Source organism: Hibiscus syriacus, unplaced genomic scaffold (assembly GCF_006381635.1).
Source record: "Hibiscus syriacus cultivar Baekdansim isolate YM2019G1 unplaced genomic scaffold, ASM638163v2 tig00111191_pilon, whole genome shotgun sequence".
Lineage (NCBI taxonomy): Eukaryota > Viridiplantae > Streptophyta > Magnoliopsida > Malvales > Malvaceae > Hibiscus > Hibiscus syriacus.
The window spans coordinates 2,588,663-2,613,710 of NW_024063010.1; the positions used below are offsets into that span (position 1 = coordinate 2,588,663).

The 25,048-nt window shown below is 33.0% G+C and overlaps 3 protein-coding genes and 1 pseudogene across 4 annotated transcripts; 2 read left to right on the forward strand and 2 right to left on the reverse strand.

Moving 5' to 3' along the window:
- Positions 1–305: 305 nt before the first annotated feature.
- LOC120155457 (uroporphyrinogen decarboxylase 1, chloroplastic-like) lies at positions 306–1,982 on the forward strand. 2 transcript variants are annotated; one of them, XM_039167006.1, is made up of 5 exons: positions 306–342; positions 431–585; positions 1,247–1,628; positions 1,728–1,800; positions 1,887–1,982. In XM_039167006.1, the coding sequence occupies exons 1-4, from the start codon at positions 320–322 to the stop codon at positions 1,789–1,791; spliced, it is 624 nt and encodes a 207-aa protein (XP_039022937.1). In that variant the 5' UTR covers positions 306–319; the 3' UTR covers positions 1,792–1,800; positions 1,887–1,982. The 2 variants fall into 2 exon arrangements, with proteins under 2 accessions (XP_039022937.1, XP_039022936.1); XM_039167005.1 differs by having other exon boundaries at positions 1,728–1,967.
- Positions 1,983–6,375: 4,393 nt separating this feature from the next.
- Positions 6,376–8,358, reverse strand: LOC120155458 (protein LIGHT-DEPENDENT SHORT HYPOCOTYLS 7-like). The gene is made up of 3 exons (XM_039167007.1): positions 7,668–8,358; positions 6,564–6,592; positions 6,376–6,507 (listed from the first exon to the last, which is right to left on the reverse strand). The coding sequence occupies exon 1, from the start codon at positions 8,236–8,238 to the stop codon at positions 7,678–7,680; it is 561 nt and encodes a 186-aa protein (XP_039022938.1). The 5' UTR covers positions 8,239–8,358; the 3' UTR covers positions 6,376–6,507; positions 6,564–6,592; positions 7,668–7,677.
- A 9,288-nt stretch (positions 8,359–17,646) lies between these two features.
- On the forward strand, positions 17,647–18,979 carry LOC120155454 (annotated as a pseudogene).
- A 166-nt stretch (positions 18,980–19,145) lies between these two features.
- On the reverse strand, positions 19,146–22,463 carry LOC120155435 (phosphoacetylglucosamine mutase-like). Its single transcript, XM_039166988.1, has 10 exons — positions 22,366–22,463; positions 22,137–22,251; positions 21,800–22,062; positions 21,456–21,575; positions 21,215–21,357; positions 20,887–21,135; positions 20,116–20,534; positions 19,861–20,036; positions 19,504–19,600; positions 19,146–19,338 (listed from the first exon to the last, which is right to left on the reverse strand). The coding sequence occupies exons 2-10, from the start codon at positions 22,195–22,197 to the stop codon at positions 19,181–19,183; spliced, it is 1,686 nt and encodes a 561-aa protein (XP_039022919.1). The 5' UTR covers positions 22,198–22,251; positions 22,366–22,463; the 3' UTR covers positions 19,146–19,180.
- Positions 22,464–25,048: the final 2,585 nt, after the last annotated feature.

Here is a 25,048-nt window from a genome sequence, read left to right on the forward strand (position 1 = left end):
AAAATGTCTTATATATATAATTAAAATTAAAAAAAATAGTTTTCCACCCAGAAATAGTATTCAAACAAGGCTGTGAACACTAAAGAGAGGGTAGGGAATCGAAATAACCTCGCGCTTTGCAGACCGCGAGGTCTCATAAATCTCGCCATATTTTGAATCATAAAAACTACCTCACGTTTCACAATGCGCGATGTCATTTTATCCAATTATTTTATTAGTTTACCTATAAAGTGTTTCCACCTCAGATATATCTCACGTATTGCATGGTGCAAAGATTTAACAGTTTGCAAGTGGCGAGGGTAAACATAAGGAAAACAAAATGGGTTGCTTTTCAATAACAAGGTCAAAATCCCATTGCAATCATATATGAATTTCAACCTTTTTTATCTTTTCTTCTAATTTTCTTCTTCTTCTTCAATTTTTCAAGCAGTGCTTGCAGTTCCTTGGGAGTTAAATCCTCTAGCTTGACAGTGCAGTTGGGGTTTCACTCTAATGAAACTAATAATTCCCCTGTAGCTTTTGTTTCTTCTCCTAAAAGAACAAAAACTAAGAAGTTTTCTGTAGCATGGTCTTCTTCTGCTACTGGTAAAGTTCATTCCATAGCTTTGCTCTTCTTTTTATTTTAGTTTTCTGGGTTTCTTATGGTTGAGTTTAATTCAAAATGCGGTTTCGTTTCCCCCCCCCCCTTGATTGGGCTGGTGGGTAGTTTTGTTTTGTGTTTTTTTAATAAATTATGGGTGTTTAGTGAATATGATCAAAGGTTGTGCTTTTAGGAGAATTTTGTTCAGAATTGACTGCATTTTGTCACAAGCTACTATTTGTTCTGAAAATGTCTACTTAGTCTGAATATAAGACCAGGACATAGTTGAAATGGATTAGATTCTTTTATAGCTATGTTTTTTAGTATTGTAATGATTGGAGCATGGATGGGAATTGGTATGCCTTGGTTTAGGATGTAAAACCACTTCAATATTCAATGGTATTATGATGAAATTTTTTATTTTTTTATTTTTCTAATAGATGATAATATGATTAATGGTATAGTTATAAAAGTTGTGAACTTCCATGGTATTCAATTCGAGATCCTTCCCTGAAACCTGTACGAATTTGACTAATTAGTCCACCTTGCTAGTGGAAAAGTTATTTTTGTACTGTTGTTGTTGGTATATCCAGAATGGCAAGAACATTCTTTAGACTTTAGAGATGTTATCAACTTATGCTCGGTCTCCATTTATCTGGTTTTTAGATCCATTGTTGGTTAAAGCTGCAAGAGGGGATCCTGTAAGTCGACCTCCTGCCTGGATGATGCGTCAGGCAGGAAGGTATATGGCTGTTTACAGAAAGCTTGCAGAGAAACATCCATCCTTCAGAGAGAGGTCTGAGACAACTAATCTCATTGTGGAAATTTCTTTGCAGCCTTGGGAAGCTTTCCGCTCTGATGGAGTGATAATTTTCTCCGATATGCTCACTCCACTTCCTGCATTTGGTGTTCCTTTTGACATTGAAGAAGTTAGGGGTCCTGTCATTCAGTCACCGATTCACTCTGAGTATTGCTTGAAGGCATTGCATCCTATTGAGTTGGAGAAACTACATTTTGTTGGGGAGTCCCTTAAGATTTTCGCCAGGAAGTTATTTTCCATTTTAATAGTATGCATATATAAAATATGTCTTACTAATTTTCTAAAAGTTTCTTTTTCTTTTCCTTATATAAGTTCTTTTTTATGTAGGTTGGAGATCATGCAGCGGTGCTGGGCTTTGTCGGAGCTCCTTGGACAATTGCCACATATATAGTAGAGGGAGGTACAACCCGCACTTACACGATCATAAAGAGTATGTGCCACACAGCACCAAATTTATTGAGGGCCCTTCTTTCTCATTTAACAAAGGCAATAGCTGAATACATTATTTACCAAGTGGAACCTGGAGCACATTGCATGCAAATATTCGATTCATGGGGTGGCCAACTACCACCTGATATGCGGGAGAAATGGTCAAAGATTTACATAACTGGGTTAATTTGGAACTTAGTTGATTGGATAAAGCATCATTGTATTGCCTTACTGAATAAATCTCACATTGTTGCTTAGAAATTGCCCGACTATCCCTTTTTTCCCCCCTCTTAAAGCTAATTAAGCTATGCATGATACTTCAGGCACTATTTGATTGCTGTCTTTCTACTTCCTGAAGAATTGGTATAAGGTGAAAGCAAACTATAAGAAACAAAATCATATTTCATTAATATGAGTGAATGGCTAAAATGTAAAACTAATCAAGTTTATTATTTGATATAAAACTGCAAGACTGAATGTTGTTTTCATCGGAAGTTAAAATTGCAAGTTTTTTACTTCTTCAAGAGATTGTTTGGTTTGAACCTGAACATTTATTTGGCTAAAAGCAGCTATCTAGCAAAGCCATATAAGGTTGTGAATTTTGAAAATTCATTTATTTTAAGGAAGAGCTCTGTTTTTTTTTTATTATAAATTATATAGAAAAGTAGACAGAAACATTAGGCGAGCCTCTTCTATTACTATTTAGTAGTTACTACCAGCAATCGACTCCCATTAAGTGGCTTGAGAAAAATTTCCTGGGATTGCATGTTTCTATACCTTTCAATGTCTTTCTTTTGGGTTCTTGAAATTGCAGATTGTGGGTATAGTATTGAAAAAAATGCCCCTAAACACCCCTTGTTCTCTACATTAACGGAAACGGTGGCCTCCTTGAGCGCATGAAAGGAACTGGGGTTGATGTGATTGGACTTGACTGGACAGTAAGCGGTTGGGTAGTGATATCAGTGTGCAGGGAAATGTCGACCCCACTTCCTGCACTGACAAAGGAAATTTAAAGGTTTGCCGTATCATCTGAACTTTGTGTTTGAATTTTCGTTTATCTATATTTGAATGTGGATTCTTGTTTCATTTATTGCTAATATTGTTATGGACACACACACAAAGGTCGCTTGATTAATATAAGATGGCTCGGTAGATTTAAAATTGTGAAGCAAGTACCTTACTTGAGGAGCAAATGTCTGATCCTGTGTGCCTGACCATCTGTTGACTTAAGGAATGTCTATGACTGTGTATGTTGGTGTATTCAAAGGCATTGGAAAGGCAATGTTAGAATATCAGTCAAAATGATAAAGATGCATAAGCTTTTAGATTTCGGAAGTTCTGTTTCCGTGTTAAATATAACTTAAACTATGCTTCTAGCTGGTGCATTCTATTTTTCAGGGTTGTTAAGCGCGCAGGGCCACGTGGGCACATCCTTAATTTGGGTCACGGCGTTCTTGTCGGGACTCCTGAAGAGGCCGTGGCACATTTCTTTTATCCGAGAAGCTTTGTTTTCTTACTCAGAATCGGGGACGAAGTAAGTAGAAACAGTCGTATAATTTTATATTAGAGACCAATTCATACTATGTTACAACCATTTATTTTCATGGAATCAAGCTATCTTAATCCCTTGTCCATTAAGAGGAATTAAATTATTAATTTGAAAACCTGCTTCAACTTTAAGAACCCTTGGAACAACACCTGCCATGCGACGAAGACAAAAAGGTTGGGTCTTTAAGACAAGGAGAGAGAAAAGAGGCAATTGCATGCTGTTCACCTCTTCGTTTGATTGAGGTTACTTGCAAATGGTTTTAGGGTCTTTCAACTTGCTTCCACAACAAGACAATGCTAAAGGTTGAAATGCATCCTTTCATCTTTTAAACACTATTGCAACAATCATTTTAAGTGTGAATTAATTTTGAGTGGCTCAACGAGATCTTTTGAAAATCTTTTAAATGATTATGTTATAAAAAAGTATCTTCTGAATAGACAGTATTCAAACAAGTGGATCTTTAAAATAAAAATATATAATTTTTTATTGGTCAAATTATATATTTTTTGTCTGTTGTTTTTAAAAAGAATCTAAAGGTGATATTGAAACAATACAAACTTCTTAATAATAATTTCAAATCCGAACCTACCTGTTCACGAATAATCCAATCCAAACTAAATTCAATTATAGAACCTTGATTTTTTTTCTATCTTTTTTAGATTTGAAACCATTATGAAACTTTAAATAGTTTTTTTCCTTATACAATCGCTTAATTACTTAGAGGTTTCATTATCTATAAATTGAAGGATTTACAAGTTTAAACACACTTAAACTCCATGCCGTCCTGTATGATGCAACAACAGTACCAACCGATTGAATTCAGTGAACTAATTGACAAGAATTTTAGGAATCATGTACCTCTATCAATGCAGATTTTCTTGCTTTCAAACAAATCATAAACCTATATGATGATCGCCCATTAGCCTCCAATAATTCCATCTAGATACATATTTGCATTTATCTAAAACTTAAATGATGCAAATATATCTGCAACATGCCATTGAAAACATGTATGCATGCAAGCAAAATGCAAACAGAAAAGAGAAAACTCAAGTAATTTTGATGCAGGCTAATGTTAAAAGAATCAAATGTGCTCCCCCCATCTGATATATCTTAGTCCTCATTGTAACATTGATTTGATCCTTGGTTTACTGCTATTGCTGAATATCATTTTCAAGTCTTATATATATATATCATGTTTTTTCAGTAAATTCATGAAAGATTAAGGAGTCATTAGTGTTATGAACGGCCCCACATTTTGCTAGTGATGAGAATTGAAGCAAATGTACATCTTTAATCCAAAGGCCTTGGCTGAAAAAATGGTGCTATAATGACTGTAAAGTTACATCAATCTGAGAAGTCTAAACTGCATTCTAGTAATCAAGATAAATTTCATCATCTTCCTAGTACAATCTGATATAGACATCCAATGTTAGTGGCTGTTATACTATCTAGGGAAGGAATGGCTAAAAAAGATATCATTTCAACAAGTCTAGAAAACTGATTAGGTATACTTCAGATTGACAGAAATAAAGTTAAAACAACTACAATGGATCTTGAACTGCATGAGAAAGATCACGGAAGAAGAGATAATATCCAAAATATTCGAGATTCGAATATTAAAGTCTATGAAAGACAAGATAAGAAATGGGACAACTCTACGTAGCTATGCTTTCAACACTTTCAAACTTTGGGATTTTGGCCCCTCAGAGCATATCAGTCTCTCCTGGTTCCAAGGGAAATTTTTTTCAAGTTGCAATTCAGTCTGAACTTTTCTCAATAATTTCCAGCTACCTTATCAACCTTTTATTGACTTGAATCTTTTCTTTGCTTATATGTTCCTACTTTGATAATTGTACATTATATTCTCAATTCCCCACCTTTTCATTTCAAGTTGCTTCACACCTACATCCTAGTACATGCATATTTTTTATAGGATTGATTAAAGTTGAATTTTAATTAATATGGTAACATCCATGTTGTCCCTTGCTGATATTTGGAGCATTTTATAATGATTATCATTCTCTTTTCTTTCTAAAGGGGGGCATGGTGTTTGCTATAATTAATTCCAAACTAAGTATTTTTTTTTTAATTTTGGAATTATTCATATATATGAATTTCCTCTTACTTATTCAATCTATCCAAGGATAGAAAAATAATCTAACACTCTATCCATATATATTCAATCTCTTAAAGAGTAGTACAAGCATTACAAAGACTACATGAACTAAGCTTGATTAAGTATAAGGTTATTCTGTTCAAAATATTAGAAAATTTGGCCATTTTTCACTGGAAGTTAACAAGAATTGCAGATACACTAGCTGGTTAGGGAACTTGGAAATAGTGGGGCTTGGGAGGAATTTTATCCCTGAGTGGAAGAAGGAAAGTTAACGACAGTAATTACTAGCTCATGTAAAAAAAATTTATTAATCCTGAAGAGGATCCAATGATGTTACTGTACAAATCAAAGAACATTATGAAGATGTGGGACAAGATAAATTTAAGTGGGGAATGAAAAAATACATATGAAATAGGAAAAATATATATAAAAAAGTGGGGGTCTCCTTATATTATTATGACTGTCATTAAGCCTAAAATCCTAATATTCAAATATATCTATAATTGTATTATAATATATGAAATACATAGAGAGATACAAACGGACAAAGATGATAATATACATATAGGTCCTAGAGAGCCAACCACTTTACATGTAATAATTTAATGTACTATCTTCCTAGTCCTAGATGTTAAAGAAGATACCATATAGTAGTTTATACAAAATTATAAAAGAAGAATAATAAAAAAATAGAACAGTTGAAGTATGAAATTATCAAAGTCGTTTTCATAATCAATATACGTATACCTGGAGGATAATAGTTCATGGAGCATGCTTAATTGAATTTGACAAAATACTACTAATTAACTAACTCGAAATATAAAATAAAAAGAAGAAGAAAAACAAAGCAACTTACCCTCTTCACAACTCCAGTTTATATCCATATATTTATATATATATATATATATTGTCCCATTTCCCGCTTTGATTCTCATTTAAAACAATAAACACAGTGCTGATGAACTAGCCATCTACCAGTATCTTGATCCAAGGAGGAAATGATTGCTGATTTCCCAATAAGAGTGGAACTTCAGCATGATGATGCAGAACTAGTAAGCAAACTGATTCAAGCTCTTGGAATTTTATTTTAGGACCTGAAATAATTCAAATCATGTGATCAGTGAACTTGAAATCTGGGGTTCTTGATGAGATGATTTTAAAGGATATGTGGTGGTGAAATTTGTTAATGATTTTGGCATAATTATGATGCTTTTGCATTTTTCATGTTGCTTGGACACTAATATTAGCTGCAAAGCATTTGTGGGTTATATAAAAATTGGGGTAAACAATTAGCACTTTTCTGATACAGACAAAAGAAGATCTGATTCTCTTGCCTTGATCGCAAATAGAATTATCACCCAAGAAAAGGACATTCATTTAATGGCAAGTTAAATCAAATCATTAAAAAAGTTATTATTATTATTATTATTATAAATCTAGTGAAATCCGGTATATCCTAATCTATTATATATGTAGGATATCTTAGTAGGATAGCTCATGATATCTGCAGCAAAAGAACGAAGACAATGAACAAGCATTTTGGGTTTATCCTACTGTCCTGGTGATCTTTAAGTTCAATCATGATATTTTCTTAAAATTATAAAAAGGACATACATACATATATATATAAATAAATATTATATTTAAAGTGTTGTGACCATTAATGGCGAGCACAAATTAGTGCAGAATCCTAAAAAAGCAAGGACTCACTAAGAGTAAGATTACTGAGATTTTTGCATGTGAGAGAGAGAAAATGAACTGGAAGAGGAAGAAGAAGAGCTTTGTATGAGTTCATAGAAAATTCATGTTTGTTATTGATATTAAGGTAAGGTTTCTCAGTACTGTTATTATGTTTTGTCTTTCTTGAAGTTGACAAAGTTACAAATTAGGGTTTTGAAGCTCTAGGGTTTATCATCCATGGGAGAAAATGTTTTGGTATAAATGTATAAGTTCTAAACAGGCTTCGGGTATTAAGAAATTGTTCTTCTTTCTTTTCAGTAACTTTCTTCATACAGGTAATAATTTTCTTAAAGTAAAGTAATCACTGACAATTAAGACTTACTTAATCTATTAATTATAGTAAAATTCAATTATTTTCTTGTATTTTGGGTACCAGATCTTATACTGTTAACTAGGACTATTAATGAAGGAAAATAAGTAAATTAATTACCATAAGAGAATCAAGGTTGCTGAATTGGGAAGCTTGAGCTAACTTCATTAGCCTTTATTGGATTCCTCTTCTTCTTTTTCTTCTTATAAGGAATTCCCCGAGCTTTAGCCTGGGAATCCCTCACTTCACGAAGGTAAATCCTTATAGCACCGCTGGCAAAAGGGTTGGTCTCAGGCAACCCGCCATTCTCCTCGAACGCGGCCCGGAGCCGACCGATGAGAGCGTCGAGGCTGCCCCAAGCTTGTCTAAGCGGGCACGTGCACGGCCCCGGCGGCTCCGGTTGCCCGAAGAACACGCAACCTTGTAAGTGCACCTTAGTCTTTCCGAACTGATCGAGGTAACGAAGGAATTCGAGGACATGATTAGCGTTACACTGAGAAAGCGCAACCGGTGGCCTTTGGTTCCTTAAGTACTGACCGAAAGTGTTCCAATCCCTTCGCTTCTGCGACTCGTATCGGCTCAACGGAGGCGGATTCCGCTGATCACGAACAGCACCAACACCAGCACCAGCAACAGTGGCTGGTATTGAAGAGCCTTCAGCTACTTCCTTCCCTTTGTTGATTGACATCATTGTACTTGCCTAATCAAAGGTGAGAAAAGAAAAAATTTGCAGAGAAGATGGAGGAAGATGAAGAGCACATCAATGGGGAGCTAAATTGAGGGGGACAACTAATGGGGCCTATGAAAGTGCTTTAGTTCTTCTTTTTCTTGCTATCACAATATTTTTCTTCCTTTAATCGTACAATTAGCATCAACTATACTTTTTTTCTATTTATTTATAATTATGCTTTCATCATCCAAGCAATCATTATAGGCTACATTAGTCTAATTACCACTAAGTTTTACCATTTCTCACCTGGTTTTCCTTTTTTACTGTCAAGTAAAAGCTAGTTTGAGTCACCTGATTTACTGCTGCAGAGTGCAGATCAGATAACTTGTGCTGCAAGGTCATGGCCATTATATCTATATCATCATGTGTCTTAAAATTTAAAAAACAATACATTATTTAGTTGTTAAAAGAAAACTATTTAACTCTATTTTAGATGATAAATAAAATTCCTTTTAATATATTTTTATTAATTAATGTTACCTTATTAATTTTATATATATTCTTTTTAGGTATCTATAAATTAATAAATAAACTAATGCTCTTTTAATCCATGTTGAATTTGAGGAACATTGGCAGCCCTTCTTTTGTATTTAATGGCTTACCCTATAGGGTTAAGTCCTTATCAATATTTAAGATAACTTTAATTATGAGAATTTTGACACCACTGTTACATTTCTTTTCTTATCTTTTATCAAATTTTTCTTCGATATGAATCGTTAAACTTCACAAGTCATTGAATGTTTAAGTTCTCGTTTTGTGAATAAAGCAAATTGAACGGAGAGAATTATATCCGTAAAAAAAATTGTGACTAGATATTAAACAGATGAATATAAACAATTGATGAATACATGATTGAAAAACTCAATTTTTCACCTAGATCTCCTTGTTTACAACAGTTTGATTTTGACTCTCGTTGATGGGGTAGGCACAAAATTGCAGTATATATTCTTGTAGACGACCTGGTTGACCCTTGAAATGATTTTCCCTTATATTATAATGAGCAGTGATGGAGTAACGCACAAATCCGACACAGAAAGCCATGAATGCCCAATGAGAGGGCTGAGCCGTCGCCACGTTTCGGAGTTTCAATGGAGGAATTCATGGTGTTCCGAGAATCGAGCTGTTACTGTAACAATTTCTCTTTGAACATGGAAGTCACTAGCCATCACTATATAGTCATTGCACCACCATCAACACCGTCTCCCACTGCTGTTAATGCATTATATATATATATATATATATATGATCATAAATACTATTATAATATTGATTCCTTTGGGAATTTGGCATGTGGATTCTTTATCAGAAACATGTGGATTCTTGTTGAAGCACATCTACACTGTGGACTAGATTATATTGTATAAGATAAAAAGGAGTTAAAAGGTAAAACATAGGTAAAAAGTAGACCACGCGATCGTTAGAGTTTGTAATTCGGTCTGAACAATCTCATTTCTGAGATTTTGGTAGCCCTCGGGCGGATCAAAAATTTAGGCCCCTAATCAAGGATTTAAATTATATTTTGTATTTGTATATTCTCCCGCGTTACATTTATCATTATTGTTATCATTATTGTAGACTGTAAGTATCGTGGTTGTGAATTTTTAATGGGATAAACTATTTATTTAATACTTAAACTATTAGTTTTAGTCTGTTTTAATACTTCAACTTTTAATTTTTTTCAAAAGCATACCTAACCTTTAGTTTTCATTTTATTTTAGTACATCGCAGTTAAAAACTTAATACATTTAATACCTAAACTATCAATTTTGGTCCGTTATAGTACCTAAGCTTTCAATTTTTTCGAAACTCAACATTAAATTTTAAACGAGGTATTAAAATAAAATAAAAACTAAAGTTTTTAAAAGCGGTGTACGAAGATGAAACAAAAACTAAACTTTAGGTATGATTTTGAAAAAAAATTAAAGTTTAGGTACTAAAATGGACCAAAACTAATAGCTTAGGTACTAAACGCGTAATTTACCCTTTTTAATAATATATGCTATTGTGAACATAACGATTGTGGATATCGCGGTTTCGGACGATGTCGTTACCCCTGCATAACAATCATTGTTGTGGTTACAAACTGTTGTTTAAGTAATTGTTTCTAATAACAAGTGCTAAAAAAAATTAAAGGCAACTCCATAATAACAAGTATTGAAAAAATAGGTCTCTAATAACAAGTATTAAAAATATAAATTTTAAGAGTATGCTCATAATAATAAATATTGAAAAATTGGAGCTCTAATAAAAAGTATTAAAAACAAATAAATATTAGAAAATAAATTGAATTTTAAAAAAAATCTTAAACTTAACTTGATTGAAGTCTCAAAATCTTAACCTTAAATACATGAAAACCTTATACTAAATTTTTTTTAAATCAACACATAAATGTCAATATTATTAATAATTTATTTTTTAAACAAATAAAATCTTAACAAATTATAATTCCGAGCTACTCACGAGTTTTTCGAGTCGAGTATCAAGTAACTCGTTAAGAACTCGAGTCGAGTCTATTCGAATCGAGTATTTCTCAAGTTTTGATCAAATCGATCTCGAATAACTTACGATCTATCTCGTCTCATTTACCGTACTAATCATCAAGGATTAGCATCTTTGGCTTTTGTTCAAGACTGGAAATGAAGAAGCATGTGACGTGTCTCCTTGGCTTCTTGCTTGAGGATTATGACAGTTGCGTATTCAATCTTTATTTTGAATCTTAATTTGACTAATTAATTTTTCTATTAGCTTTATATTTGATTTGAAATTTTTAATTCAAAATATTTTCTTTAATTAAAAAAGTACATCAATATTTAATCAGCTTGATGGTTTAGCTTATATATATATATATATATATATATATGTGTGTGATCTATAAGAAAATCAATAAATTAAATGACATTTTATGTTAAATTCGGAAACAGATTTGATTAATTGTTTGTATATAAGTGTTTGGTAAAATTTAGCTGATAGTTGATATGGGTAAAATGACAAATAAGGATATGATACATTTAGTTGTTAAGTATATATATATATTTTTATAATACTTTAGTCTTTATTTGGGTAAAATTATTCGGATAGAATGCTTTTGACAAGGAATTAAAAATTCCTTAAGAAAATTAGTGAATATTTTTGAAAATTTTGAATATATTTTTTAAATTTAATATTTACAAATATTAACATTGTGAGATTGATACATACTATTAATCTTGTATAAAATATCAACACTACATTTTTTTACTTTCATGTTTTGTTATATTTTCTTAACTAAAATATATTTTAAGAATCTACAACTAAAAATAGAATAATAAAATAAAATTTCACTAAAATATATTAGGATGGAGGCTATTTCATTAGATTAGGTTTTATGGCAATGATGTAATTATGGAAATAATAAGGTCAAATATGTCATTTAACATCTTATTTTGCATTAAGCTCTCTCAAACCACTAGATTTTTCAGCGTTTTCATTTTCAGTTTATTTTACACAAAAATCTCTTTCAAAAATGTGTTTACCAAATACTAAAAATGGAGGGTTTGACTACTAATCCTCTATTTATGCTCAAATAAGCTAAATGCTCTTCAAAAAGTTGTTTGCCAAACACCCCCCATTTTGATTTATAGAAAACCAATGCCTATTCGTAATTTAATTTGTTTCATTCGTGAATATCAGGATTTGAATTCATAATTTTACTTAAAGAATTTAACATATCATCTCACTAGATCAACTAATTGTTAATATATTTTATAATTGAATTTTGATATTAAATAATATATGTTTTAAAAGGTTAAATTACGCGTTTGGTATAAAGACTATCAGTTTTGGCCCGTTTTAGTACCTAAACTTTTATTTTTTTTTCAAAATCATACCTAAAGTTTAGCTTTTGTTTCATTTTAATACATCGCCGTTAAAACTTTAGTTTTTGTTTCATTTTAGTACCCTCATTCAAAATTTAACTTTAAGTTTAAAAAAATCATAAGTTTAGGTACTACAACGGACCAAAACCGATAGTTTAGGTACTAAAAGCGTTAAGTTTTTAACGGCGGAGTACTAAAATGAAATGAAAATTAAACGTTACGTGTGAATTTGAAAAATAAAATAAAAATTTAAATACTAAAACAAATCAGAACTAATAGTGTATGTACTAAATGTGTAGTTTACCCTTTTAAAATGTAGCTTCGCGCGTACACTAGTCCATGTAAAGAATCGCTCATAGAAAGTTTTTGAAAAAAAAAACGTGATGAACAACTTGAAAGAAAATCCGATTGGGGACAAGAAAATAATGGGGAAGCATTCTATTTGTCAAACATACACAAATACATCCATGTAGTATATATTTGTTTATTTACACATTGGGTCCATAAATTTAGAGGAAACTATAATCGGGGTAGTGATCTTATTGATATATTGCAAGAGATGCAACAATCATTAACTCTAAATCAAGATGATATATATTCACACTCAAAGGTCTTAAGGATGTAGATTTTAGAATCAGTCATTATAATTGTTAATTGAATTCAGATCGATGAAATATATTATATTTCGACAATTCATCAGAAAAGATTTAGACAAAATATACGTATAGTACAATTTAAATATGAGAGTTTAAAATTTCCAAGATCTCCTCTCGTTTGGGCTCGGGGAGTCGAAATAATTTAATAATTTTAACCCTTCGTATTTAAAATTATACCATTTTAATCTTTTTGTAATGTTGTCAATCTAAGTAAGTCGGTCATATCAAAGCAATAGTTGTATAACTTTGTTCTATCATGAAGTAACTAGTTATTACCGAACTATTATTATACCATGACAGTGTATAACATTTATGGGAGGAGAACAATAAATGTAGGAGAACAAGGATGACTTAAATGATAGAATTTTCAAATGCTAAGGATTAAATTTATTTAATTGTTTAAGAGTATGACCAAATTGATAAATTGTATTAATTTTGAAGGACTAAAATTATTATTATACCATGTCACATCATTATTTTGTATAGTATTTAATGACTAAATTGAGTATCATGTTTGTAACTTTTAGAAAAACTTATTTTGTTATCAAATCTGACACTAAAATTAATTACATTAACTAACGGGTAAATTATGCGTTTAGTACCTAAAGATCAGTTTTGATCCGTTTTAGTACCTAAACTTTCAAATATTTCAAAACCATACCTAAACTTTAGTTTTTATTTCATATTAGTACCCCCGTTCAAAATTTAACGTTAAATTTAAAAAAATTGAAAGTTTAGGTACTAAAATGGACCGAAAATGATAATTTAGGTACTAAACGTGTTAAAACGTGTTAAGTTTTTAACGTTGGGTACTAAAATGAAGCAAAAACTAAACATTAGGTATAATTTTAAAAAAATGAAAGTTTAAGTACTAAAATGAACCAAAACTTATAGTTTAAGTACTAAATACGTGGCTAACCCTTAATTAATTGAGTTAATCTTTAAATTATAAAATAAAATGAATTAGGATCTAAGGAAAAATAGATTAGAAGGGTGTGTAAATGTCTTTATGATAAAAGGCAAGTAACAAGCTTGGGAAAGGAAAGAAGATCTGTGACAACAAATCTTACATTATCGTTTGTTGTAAAATGGTCACTCGTGACATTGACACTATTTGATTAATTATTCCCGTTGTCATCGAATTTCTCTCTTTGGTATCCGTTTCCATGGCGTTTCACCACAACAACCATCTTTCCCAAGATCTTACTCTCCGTCACTTAAACATAGCTTTAGCATCAGTGATGGCATTCCAATAGTCAAATAAACAGAGCTTCCAGGTGAAACTATTTAAACATATAATTGAGCATGCCATAGTGAAATGTAAACTGAGGTTGCTGCTAAAAAGCCTAAAGAAGGTGCATATTCGCTCATACATTCAAGAAAATTCAAGGGAAAAGAACAAAATGAGGGATACGGAGGTAAACTCACTGAGAGAATCAAGAGAGGGAGGGGCATGGAACGAGTGTTGAAGATGAAGAGGGGGACGCGTGATCCAAGAAATCCGGCTGGTAAAACCAGTAAGCAAACGAGGGTTCCATAGCTCAGCGACGGCAACGATGTGTACCATTAAACTCAACGATGCTTCTCGATCGGACGTGGATATGCAATGACGGCGTCGAAAAAATGGATAACAACAAATATTAAGCTATGGCGGTGAAGAAGGAGAATATCCCCATTTAGATTTTCTTTACCCTTTGTGTTTTTGGTGTATAAATGTGTAAATTAAACAGAAATGATGATTTGTTTTTGGATCTGAAACTAAGATAAATGATGAATGCAGTGAAGGAGAAGGAAGAAGAGTAAAGAATGAGTTGTGAAGAAGGAGAAGAAAGAGTGAAGAATGAGTTGGGAAGGAGATTCCTAACGTAGTTACTAGGGAGAGGCAATTTTATACGGGAGATTTGACTTTGGCATTTTTTAGGGTCAAGAGTTTCTCCGAGGAAGAAGAAGCAATTTTCATAAAAGGTTAACAATTTTCATTGAATTAGTGATTAGTCAAAGGGTCATGGAAGCAGTTAACTGGTCATGTAAGCATTTAACGGTACATGTCAATTTTCCATCACCCACAGTAATGCAATTAACGTTGAGTGATCATTTTGTAATAAAAGATAATATTAATAACCGATTTGTAACTTTTTAAACATCAATGGTGAAAACGAACATTACCCCAAACTTGAGTGACCATTGGCGTAGTTTACCTTAATTTCTTATAATGTTAAGGGTAAATTATGCATTTAGTACCTAAACTATCAGTTTTGATCCACTTTTAGTACATAAACTTCTAATTTTTTAAAACCATGCCTTACATTTAGCTTTTATTTTTTATTTTAGTACCCCGTCGTTAAAACTTAAAGCATTCAATACCTAAATTATCAGTTTTGATCCGTTTTAGTACCCAAACTTTCTATTTTTTTTTTCAAAAAATGACGTTAGATTTTAGACAGAAATACTAAAATAAAACAAAAATTAAATTAGTGTGGTTAATTCATCCAGAAGAATCAATAACCCATTGCCTAGTCATGAATATGAATTTCAATGTGATAAAAGGTAAATGAAATTGTAAGGTGTCTTCTTAGGACGGAACCTTAGCCAATAACACCAAAGAAATGATGACACAATGCTGCCTATTGGCTATGTAATAATTAATTAGTCCCAAAAGATATCTGTGTTAGGATTTTTTTAAAAAGCATGAAATTTGTCAACATCACCTTCCAATAAACCTTATATAAATCAAAGGCTCAATTTAATTATTAATTCTTTTGAAGTAGTGAAGGTTTAAAATATTATTTTTTTGGGAAGAAAAAGAAAAGTTAATCCACCTTTCTCTTACCCAAATCCCCCTTGATAGATTTGGGATTGATTAAAAGTTTCTTAATATGGATGCTCAAATTATTGGAGAGTGGCAAATTGTGTGAACTATAAGATATTATATTTCTTTATTGACTATTCATTGATTAAATAAAATATGATGTTAGATTTTTTAATTAAGATTAAAGATTTAAATTTTAATATAATGAGTGAACGTTTTTATAATGGACCTCTTGAATTATGGATAAAGGAATCGTTAATGTTCTTATAGGTCACTTGTTCGAGCACCAATGGTTGTAATAGGGTGATTAAGCATTCATTATCAAATGATTGAGAGTATTTAGAACATATACTACTTTGTAAACACCTACGAATTGTCCATCAAATTTAATTTCGGTTTTTGTCAGTTGCTATATTAAAAATATATCATGAGAATATCAAAATGGGTTTTACATACATGAAAAATGAATTTTAATATTTAATAGGATGATATATTAAATTCTTTTAAGGTTATGGGTTAAAATCTTGGCATTGTGATTGAAATAAATTGAATTGAAAGTATTATCTTATGATAAATATTTATAATACCTGATCCAAATTAATCGGTAATAAACAATTTTAAATGGTTCCATTTGGTTGGAGAAACACACAATTTTAATTAATTCAATTAGATTAGTACCCTAAACAAATTGCCCAAGAAAACTTTTAACAAATTTTATTGGAATAAACCCAAAGCTTCTAGCCCATTAAAATATTATATAGCCCAAATAATATAATCATGTATTGGGCCAATTAGTGAAAATCTAAAATATTAGCCTAATTTGTTATCCCTGTCTTTTTCTCTTATAATATATTTGTATATGTATTTATTAATTTTGTGTTTGAATTATAATTATTTACTTTATTTAAAAAATAAACCCTAAAGCCATAGGAAAAGGACTCAACGATCGTATTTGTCCTTTGTCCTTGAAAATCTTGTCTGTAAATTGTAATGAGTTATTGATTCTCTTTGTTTTCTCCATTAATGGAGAGCTTATGCATAATCCCAACACTAGATGGGACAGTTCAATTGTATTTATTTAATGAGTTAATTGCATCAAATGTCCTCAAAGTGTGACCCTCATTTTAAATTGGCCCTTAAAATTTTAAATGTTTCAATTTCATCCCTAAACTATGACTATCGTTCTAAATTAGTCCTCAAACTTTTGAACATTTCAATTCCATCCCCAACTATGACGTTCATTCTAAATTGGTCCCCAAACTATTTGAGCATTCCAATTCAATCCCAAATTATACATATATACTAATCACATCCATTGTTAATAAAATTATTAGGTCAAGTTATATTATTATATGTTTAAGAAAATAAAATTTAGGTTAAACTATGGTTGAAACTAATTACATATTTGGGTGAAGATGAGATAGGAATATTCAAAAGTTTGGGGAACTAATTTAGAAAGATGGTCATAGTTTAGGGATGAAATTAGAATGTTTGAAAGTTTAATGACTAATTTAGAATGAGTCATAGTTTTGGGGATGAAATTAAATATCCCAAAATTTAAGGACCGATTTAAAACGAGGGTTATAATTAAATATAGAAGCAAAAACCAAGCGGACTCGATAGTAAATGAATTTTTTTTGAGGTCTCGGGTTTGAACACCAAAATTGTCAAAGGTGTGAGTATTCAATGTCAAATGATTAAAATTTATCTTTAAATAGATATTATCATGTAATTACACTAGATTAATCTATATATACATAAAGAAACATACTACGTGTCCATGATTGCTTGTTACGAAAGCTTCAATGTTGAAAAGAGAGCAAATTACGAGATAACCTAACACGACATGCACGTAAACCAGGGGCTTATCAAAGCTGTCTTTTCTTAACCATAAAGAAACGTTTCTTGGCGTCTCACCTCCAAAATTGCCAATTGTGAATAATTCAGACAGAATATGACAGCAGTTCAGGAAAAAATAACTAATAAGGTCAAATCATTGAGGATCAGATGGTGTCCAATGTACCCTTTATCGAGTATTATAAATATGGACCATGCTTTGCTGCTTCATTCTCTCATCTTCCATGTCTATTTCCCCTTCTTTAGATACGTCTTTGCTGTCTTTCTCCTTGTTGTTTCTGTTTTGCTTTTAATGCCGGAGCTGTTGTTCCTCCGTCGGAGACGTTTCAGTTCGTCAACGATTGAGAATTTGGGCCGTTTGCCGTCGACTACGGTGGGGATTACCGTGTGATAAGTATAGGTACTGCCCCCTTCCAGCTTGCGTTTTATAACACCACCCCTAATGCCTTCACCCTTGCGTTGCGCATGTCTACCACCCGTTCCAAATGGTTGTTCCGGTGGGTCTGGGAGGCGAACCGGGGAAACCCGTTCGCGAGAACACCACGTTCTCTCGCGGGACAGACGGGAACCTTGTCTTGGCCGATGCCGATGGTCGGGTAGCTTGGCAGAGTAACACTGCCAACAAAGGTGTTGTAGGGTTCAAATTGTTGCCTAATGGTAACATGGTGCTACATGATGCCAGTGGCAAGTTCATTTGGCAAAACTTTGATCATCCAACCGATACACTCTTGGTCAGTCAGTCGATTCGGGCAGATGGGGCGACGAAGCTTGTGAGCCGGGCCTTGCCTCGAAACAATGTCGACGGAGCCTATAGCTTGGTGATGGAGCCCAAAGAGCTGGTTTTGCAATACAAGGGACCCAACACTCCCAAACCACTTGTCTACTTCAGATCATCCGTTTGGCCTAATACACAAGATGGGACCTTACAGACCGTGACACTGAATGTCGAGGAAACAAACGATGGTTTTGCTTATAACGTTCTGCTCGACTACACTGTAGCTAATTCCTCAATTGGTACCGGAAATATCATTCTGACGAGGCCGAAATACAACAGCATATTGTCGTTTCTTCGGCTCGGGATCGATGGGAACCTGAGGGTTTTCACCTACTATGAAAGGTATATTCACAAGCATGGGAAGAGACATTCACTCTCTTTTCCAGGGACTCAATATGGGGCACAGAACCAATGCGTCGCTTGCCCATCACCGAACGGATTACTCGGTTGGAGCCGGAACTGTCAAGCGCAGAAGGTGAGTTGCAGTCCAAATACTTTCAGCTACTACAAGGTCGATGGAGTCGACCATTTCATGAGGCAGTACAATGAAGGACAAGGGATCAAGGAGAGTGATTGCAAGTGTCTGGGGTACTTTTACCCCAGGATGCAAAAGTAAATCGCTGAAGCTTGTGTTTGTATTTGTTTGTAGCTCTACTTTTTCCTCTGTATTTTATAGTTTTTTGTCTGCTAATAAATATTTGTAAGTTTAAATCACATATTACAAAGTAATAAAATTTCATTCACAATTATCTATCTAGTGCATTTGTAATTGGATTTAGTGACAGAATCGAAAAGGAACTATGTAATGTTCCAAGTAGAGGCAAAACAAAATCTGGAATTAGTACGAATGAAAGAAAGATAACAAAGTTTACTGTCATAAAAGTATAAAACATAAAGTATCCTCAGTAATCTTGTGACTTTCTTTTACAATATGAAATGATTTGGAAAGCTACTATTCAGAGCTGCCAAAGCCGAGAGAACGATCGACTATTTTGGCGACGGAATCGGCCAAGCTGTCGGCAGCTTCTTGGGTGGAAGCTTCTGCATAAACTCGAATTACATCCTCTGTGCCTGATGGTCGTATGAAACATCGCCCTTTAGGATACTTCACTGTATTTCGTATAAAACAAGATTAATATAAATGAGGCCCTGAAAAAAGAACTAAGAGAAAGACGTGCCCCAAAAGTGAGATGTTAATCGAACAACACAAACAATAATAAGCTGGGAATATACAGCAACACATGCATTGAGAGAAGATCAATGACATTATTTTACCAGTTTCAGCATCAATAGCTTCTTGAATGCCAGGGGGGCTAACAGCTATAGTTTCTGCATTTGTTGTTGTAACAGCTGTTCTGTCCACAACTTTGACCTGACACAAGCAATGGATTAGTTGGTATAAGCAATGTTAAGGTGGGCCACATCATCATTGCAAAGTTTATAGATAAAATATTATGAAGTGAAACATAGAAGGTGGAAATAAGCTAATATTCTTCGGCGAATGTTACACTGACCAGACTTTTGCTCGAGCAACTAGCTAAACGACTAATTTAGAGGAGATTTTTCAATCTTAACAGACATGAATTATCCTTTCTCGCTTGTTTGTCTTCAACAGTAATAAAGAAAACAGACCTTAAGTTGTCGACTAGGTAAATCCTGGTAAAGTTCGTTCCATTTATGAATGGACCAACCCTTATGTTGCAAAATAGCCTCAACCAAGAGCAAGCAACTCAAAGCATCTCCAACGGCTGGGTTGATCAATTTACTGACTGAGATTAGTCTTAGAGCAGCTTTCTGTTGTTCAGATCCTGAAAGAAAATGACATGATACTCAATAAACTACAATAGATAATTCTTAAAAGAAAAGGACTTCACTCATAAATAATACCATCAGACACCGAACTGAGCTCATTGTTCCTGGCCTCTAACCAAGATAACCAGGATTCAGAGAACAAGATAGTGCCATGGCCGTTGGCTTCAAAATAGATTCCAATATCAAACTGAGCAGCTTTCTCATGCAAGTGTTTTACGCCTGTAGGAGTAAAAATGACTTCCAAACCCAACTGTTTGAGATAATCAGTGGATGCTCCATTAGCATAAGCTGTCTGTACAACACCAAGTCGAGCTTCAGAATTATTTTTTGGATTTTCATTGCCCTCCATGGTCAGAATACTTAGTTGCTCCTTGATGAATAATGCAAACAAGGATAATATCTTGTCCCCGTCAACAAGATCAATTCTGCTGCTGCTGTTATCTGGGACCGTAAAAAATACGATGCGATCAGCATCACCATCCAAACTTGCACACCTGATAAATAAAAATCCAGAGCATGACCAGATTTTAATATATAGACCAGATATATCACACTAAGTATCATACTAAAAACACTGTCAAATACCATCATGAATCAACCATCCAAACTAGCTGTGGTACTACTCAATGAAGGATAAAGTGTTTGCTTAGTGATCATTTCGTGAAGCATTGCTAATTTGTCTCATGTTTAGTTGTTATCTTATTTACCATATGCACTTGCCAGAATGAGTTGAAACCAAAATGAACCCTTTCACCTTTGATAAAAAATTCAGTGAGATGAAAGAACAATCAGCTTGTAACTATTTAATAACTGCAATTTACTACCAAATATGAAAAGATAATGCACCTTATTCCAACATCATCGGAACCAAATCCACGTGGAACAACCTTCTCTTTTTGTACATAATCGGCACCAACCCCGTCATTCAGTAGACCTCCACCTTTACCAGTATTACGAACCTCGATAACTAAACCGGTCAACATATTTTTCAAAACTTCAAGTTTCTCTCCACCAACACCATCAGCCCCATCAACCACCACTATGTTATCCATCTTGTTGCTTTCGGTTTCATTTGGGATCAAGTCTAGCAGGCACCTAAACAATAATGTAAATTGTAAGTAGTATATTTCAAGCTAAATAAATGGCTACAAAAAACATTCCAGCTTCAGTTAACCTGAAAGAGCTTGAAATCTGTTCAAAATAGGCAGGTTCTGTCGCTACAATGCCTTTATTCCTAGCACGAACCATCCAATGCAGCTGTGGGGTTGTTAAAATTCCCAAATCAAGCGCAATGGCTCCAAAAATTGAACTTATTCCCTACAACATGGATATAGATATCAGCAAACGAAAGATATATATGACAAAGAAATTTATAAAGTTTCGGCAATCTGATTGTGAATTGAAAGAAGAGATACCTGCATTGCAGCTTCGAGGAGAGATTCTCCACTAGGCCGTGTATCTCTTCCCAACAAGATCTCCGCAGTCTGCACTCCGTCAAACGGAATTTTTTCCTTCTCTATGAATTCTGTTATGAGCTGTTCTAAGATGATACAATAAATAAGTATGATATGTATCTCTAGTCACATTTAGAATTCAACATAGAAACTAAATCATCTCTTCAAACTCAATAAACAACACTAGCTTTAGCATTCCATCAAACTCAATAAACGAACCATTTCCACTATCCCTCAACAGTAATTTCAATGAATTATCATGAAACAAGTAAAACCCACATCCAAAACATATATATAAATCTCACTGAGAGGAGAGCTTCAGGAGTTTCGGCATTGGCGAGCTGATCGGCAAAAGGTTCCCATTCTTGAGAGAGCATTCCACCACTGTGATCAACGATTTTGACTCCATTGTCAGTGACTTTATTATGTGAAGCAGTGATCATCAATCCAACCACTGATTGGGTTTTGATCGATCTCAAAGCAGACAACATCCCAACCCTGTGAACCGTCGATTTAAGAATCGATGCATCTGCCCTGAATCCTGCTGTCCCATACGATAGCTTCACTCCTAAAACAAAACAAAAAAATCAGCAATAAATAAATAAAAATCAATATCTTTTGGGTTTAAAGGAAAGGAAAGACCTTCAGGATGAGCAAAAAGAGAAGCGGACTGGAGAATGAGTAAGCTTTGTTCTTCTTTCATGGTGTCAAAAGTATCAAACTCCTGGATTTGATTAAAATTCAAAACCAGAAAATACACTGAAATTGTTGAAGAAGAATGATGATCAATTAACAGTTAACAAACATAGATTGGTGAAAGCAGATGAAATTGTCTGTGCTTAGGCCCAAACATAGTTCCAAAGGTAAATTCTATTAGTGGAAGTTCTAATTATCCAACAAGCAGACCAGTCCGGCTTGGTGATTCAACCAAGCTACAGTGAGTCAGGCCTCTGATGATTGTCTCCAAATTATGAGAGTTTGGGAATCCAAAGCACGAGCTCTGGACTACAATAGCCCAAACGCCTTCGAGCCTATTCATTGTTTCCATCAAAAGTTTATTCTCAAATAATTAGTACTTTATAAATAAATATTATCTTATACATAAGGATGGGCATGGGTCTGGTTTTTGGTCCATCCGACCCTAGAACAAGGAATCCTCCATCCGAGATCCGACCCGACCCGATATATAACTTCAAAACTCAACCCAACCCGAAATAATAATAAAAATATTATTTTTATTCAAAAAAATAGTGACTTAATTGGAAAAAAATAAAATATAGAGGGATATTATTATAATTATACCTAAATATATAAGGTAAAATTATTATTTTTTTCGGGTCGGGTCAGGTCGGAACCCTTCAGGTTCAGATCCCATGCCCATCCCTACTTATACATGATATAAAATATCATTTTGAGTGAATAAATATTTGTTTTAAATTTTTAAATGATCACACAAAAAGTTAAATTGTTATTATCATTCATAACTATCCATCATTCGATATTAAACACTCACACCTTTAGTATTTTTTGTGCTCGAACACGATACCTTAAGGAATAATAACATTTTTTTTATCACATACGTCATTTGGATCGTGTTGTTATTATCACGAGTTAAACGTGTCAACAAGGAATTATTCAATTCCTTTAGTTATTAATTTAATTATGTTAATTATAAAAATATTTTTTTTAAAAAAAATCAAAATCTTTATAGTATAAATTCGCATACTTAAACTATCGTATGCGATAGTCTTGGTTAGGGTTTATATTAACTTTTTCATTTTTCAATCCCCTAAATTTACATAAATTTATTACGGCGTATATAATATTTTATGATTTATTTAAAATCATCAGTTCTTTCCATTATGTTTTATTGATATAATTGGGAATACGATTTGATTAATACAACCGATGCGGACCGTGGAAGCATGTCATATGATATGAGCATGAGTGCCAAAATAATTAAAATACTTTGGATTTTGCATTTTAATACGACAATTAGTGTGTTAATTGGATTTTCAATTACGTGGACCGGAAGCTCTCCTATTATTTTCTATTATATTTTTCTTAAAGTATGTATGATTGATAAGTTAATTTTTTGATTATGTAACGAGCCACCGACTCAATAATTGAGCACGCGATAGCTTATTGAGGTAGCTTATCAGCATGCATTCACATCGAAATCGAATGAATTAATAAATAGAAACTTTATTCTAATTAAGTCAAACAAACTTTTTTATGCTTCGGCATGCATAACAAAACATATAAAATATAAAGAGTTTACTTAATAAAATTTCCACAATTAAAAAATATGGTCAGCAGGGCTGGTTCAAGTAGGAATAAATTTGATATTATTTAAGCAATGTTTCGATTTCGAGTTCTTGTCCGCACAGAAAATTCTCGTTGGGAGACTCACTCGCTAAAGATAGGTGTGCTACAAGAGTCGGTCTGAATTAAATAGGCCGAAACCATGAAAACGGAAGTACAACAAAAAAAATTAAAAATATAATTAGAGAAAAATCACCGCATAGGGATGGACACGTTAGATTAGTTCAATTTTTTTATTGATTTAAATTTAAATCAAGTATTATACTCTTTTATCATACTTGATCTGAATTTAGGGAAATTTTATCCGACCAGAAACTCAATAGATGTCATTTTTGAATTAAAAATGTGCACTCGATCTGACCTGACACACACACACATATATAATATCATTTTTATTGGGTAAAATGTATATTTAATTATAAAATATATATAATATATGCATCTAACCCTATTCCCATATGTAATGGGATAAAAGGAAGGTAGGATAGTAGGCTGACCCCCAACGCCAGATTGAGAGCAGCTTCCGTGGGAGACCTCCGGCAGTCAGAATTATGAATTGCCTAACGTGGGACTCGATCCCACAACCATAAGGTTAAGAGCCTTGTGCTCTTACCAACTGAGCTGGACGGACAATTCTTAATTAGAAAATATAGAGATATATTAATATTATTGTAATTTTCTTCTAATATATAAGAGAGAGGGAGAGTTATATTAATATATTAGGTTAGATTTTCACATTAAACTAAACTCGATCCAACCCTTTCCTTAAAAAAAACACGATTCAAGTCGATCAGAACCCAAGAAAATAATATAACCTATAAAATTGAATCAAAACCGATCGAATTCGAATTTTACACCCCCTCCCTACCATGCATTGTGGTTTTCAAAATGGTCCCTTATGGCTATATCTTTAAGAAAAGTAGAAGCTATGCTAGATTCAATGTATTTTACCAAATTTCAGGAGATGTTCTTTTGGCTTTTTCATACTCGGAACCAACCTCCCATAGTCAAGGAAAAACCATCCAATCACAAATAATATTTTACTTTTTAGCATAATTATTAGCGTTTGATTTATCGTAACATTATTAGATTGAGTACTATATAGGTTATCCTAAGATAATTCTTTAAACCTAATTTATTTCATTTACAATATTAAAATTTGAATCTCGATTCTTATTTAAAAGATTTAATATCATATCCCGTTAAATCAACCATGTTTTCTTTTCTTA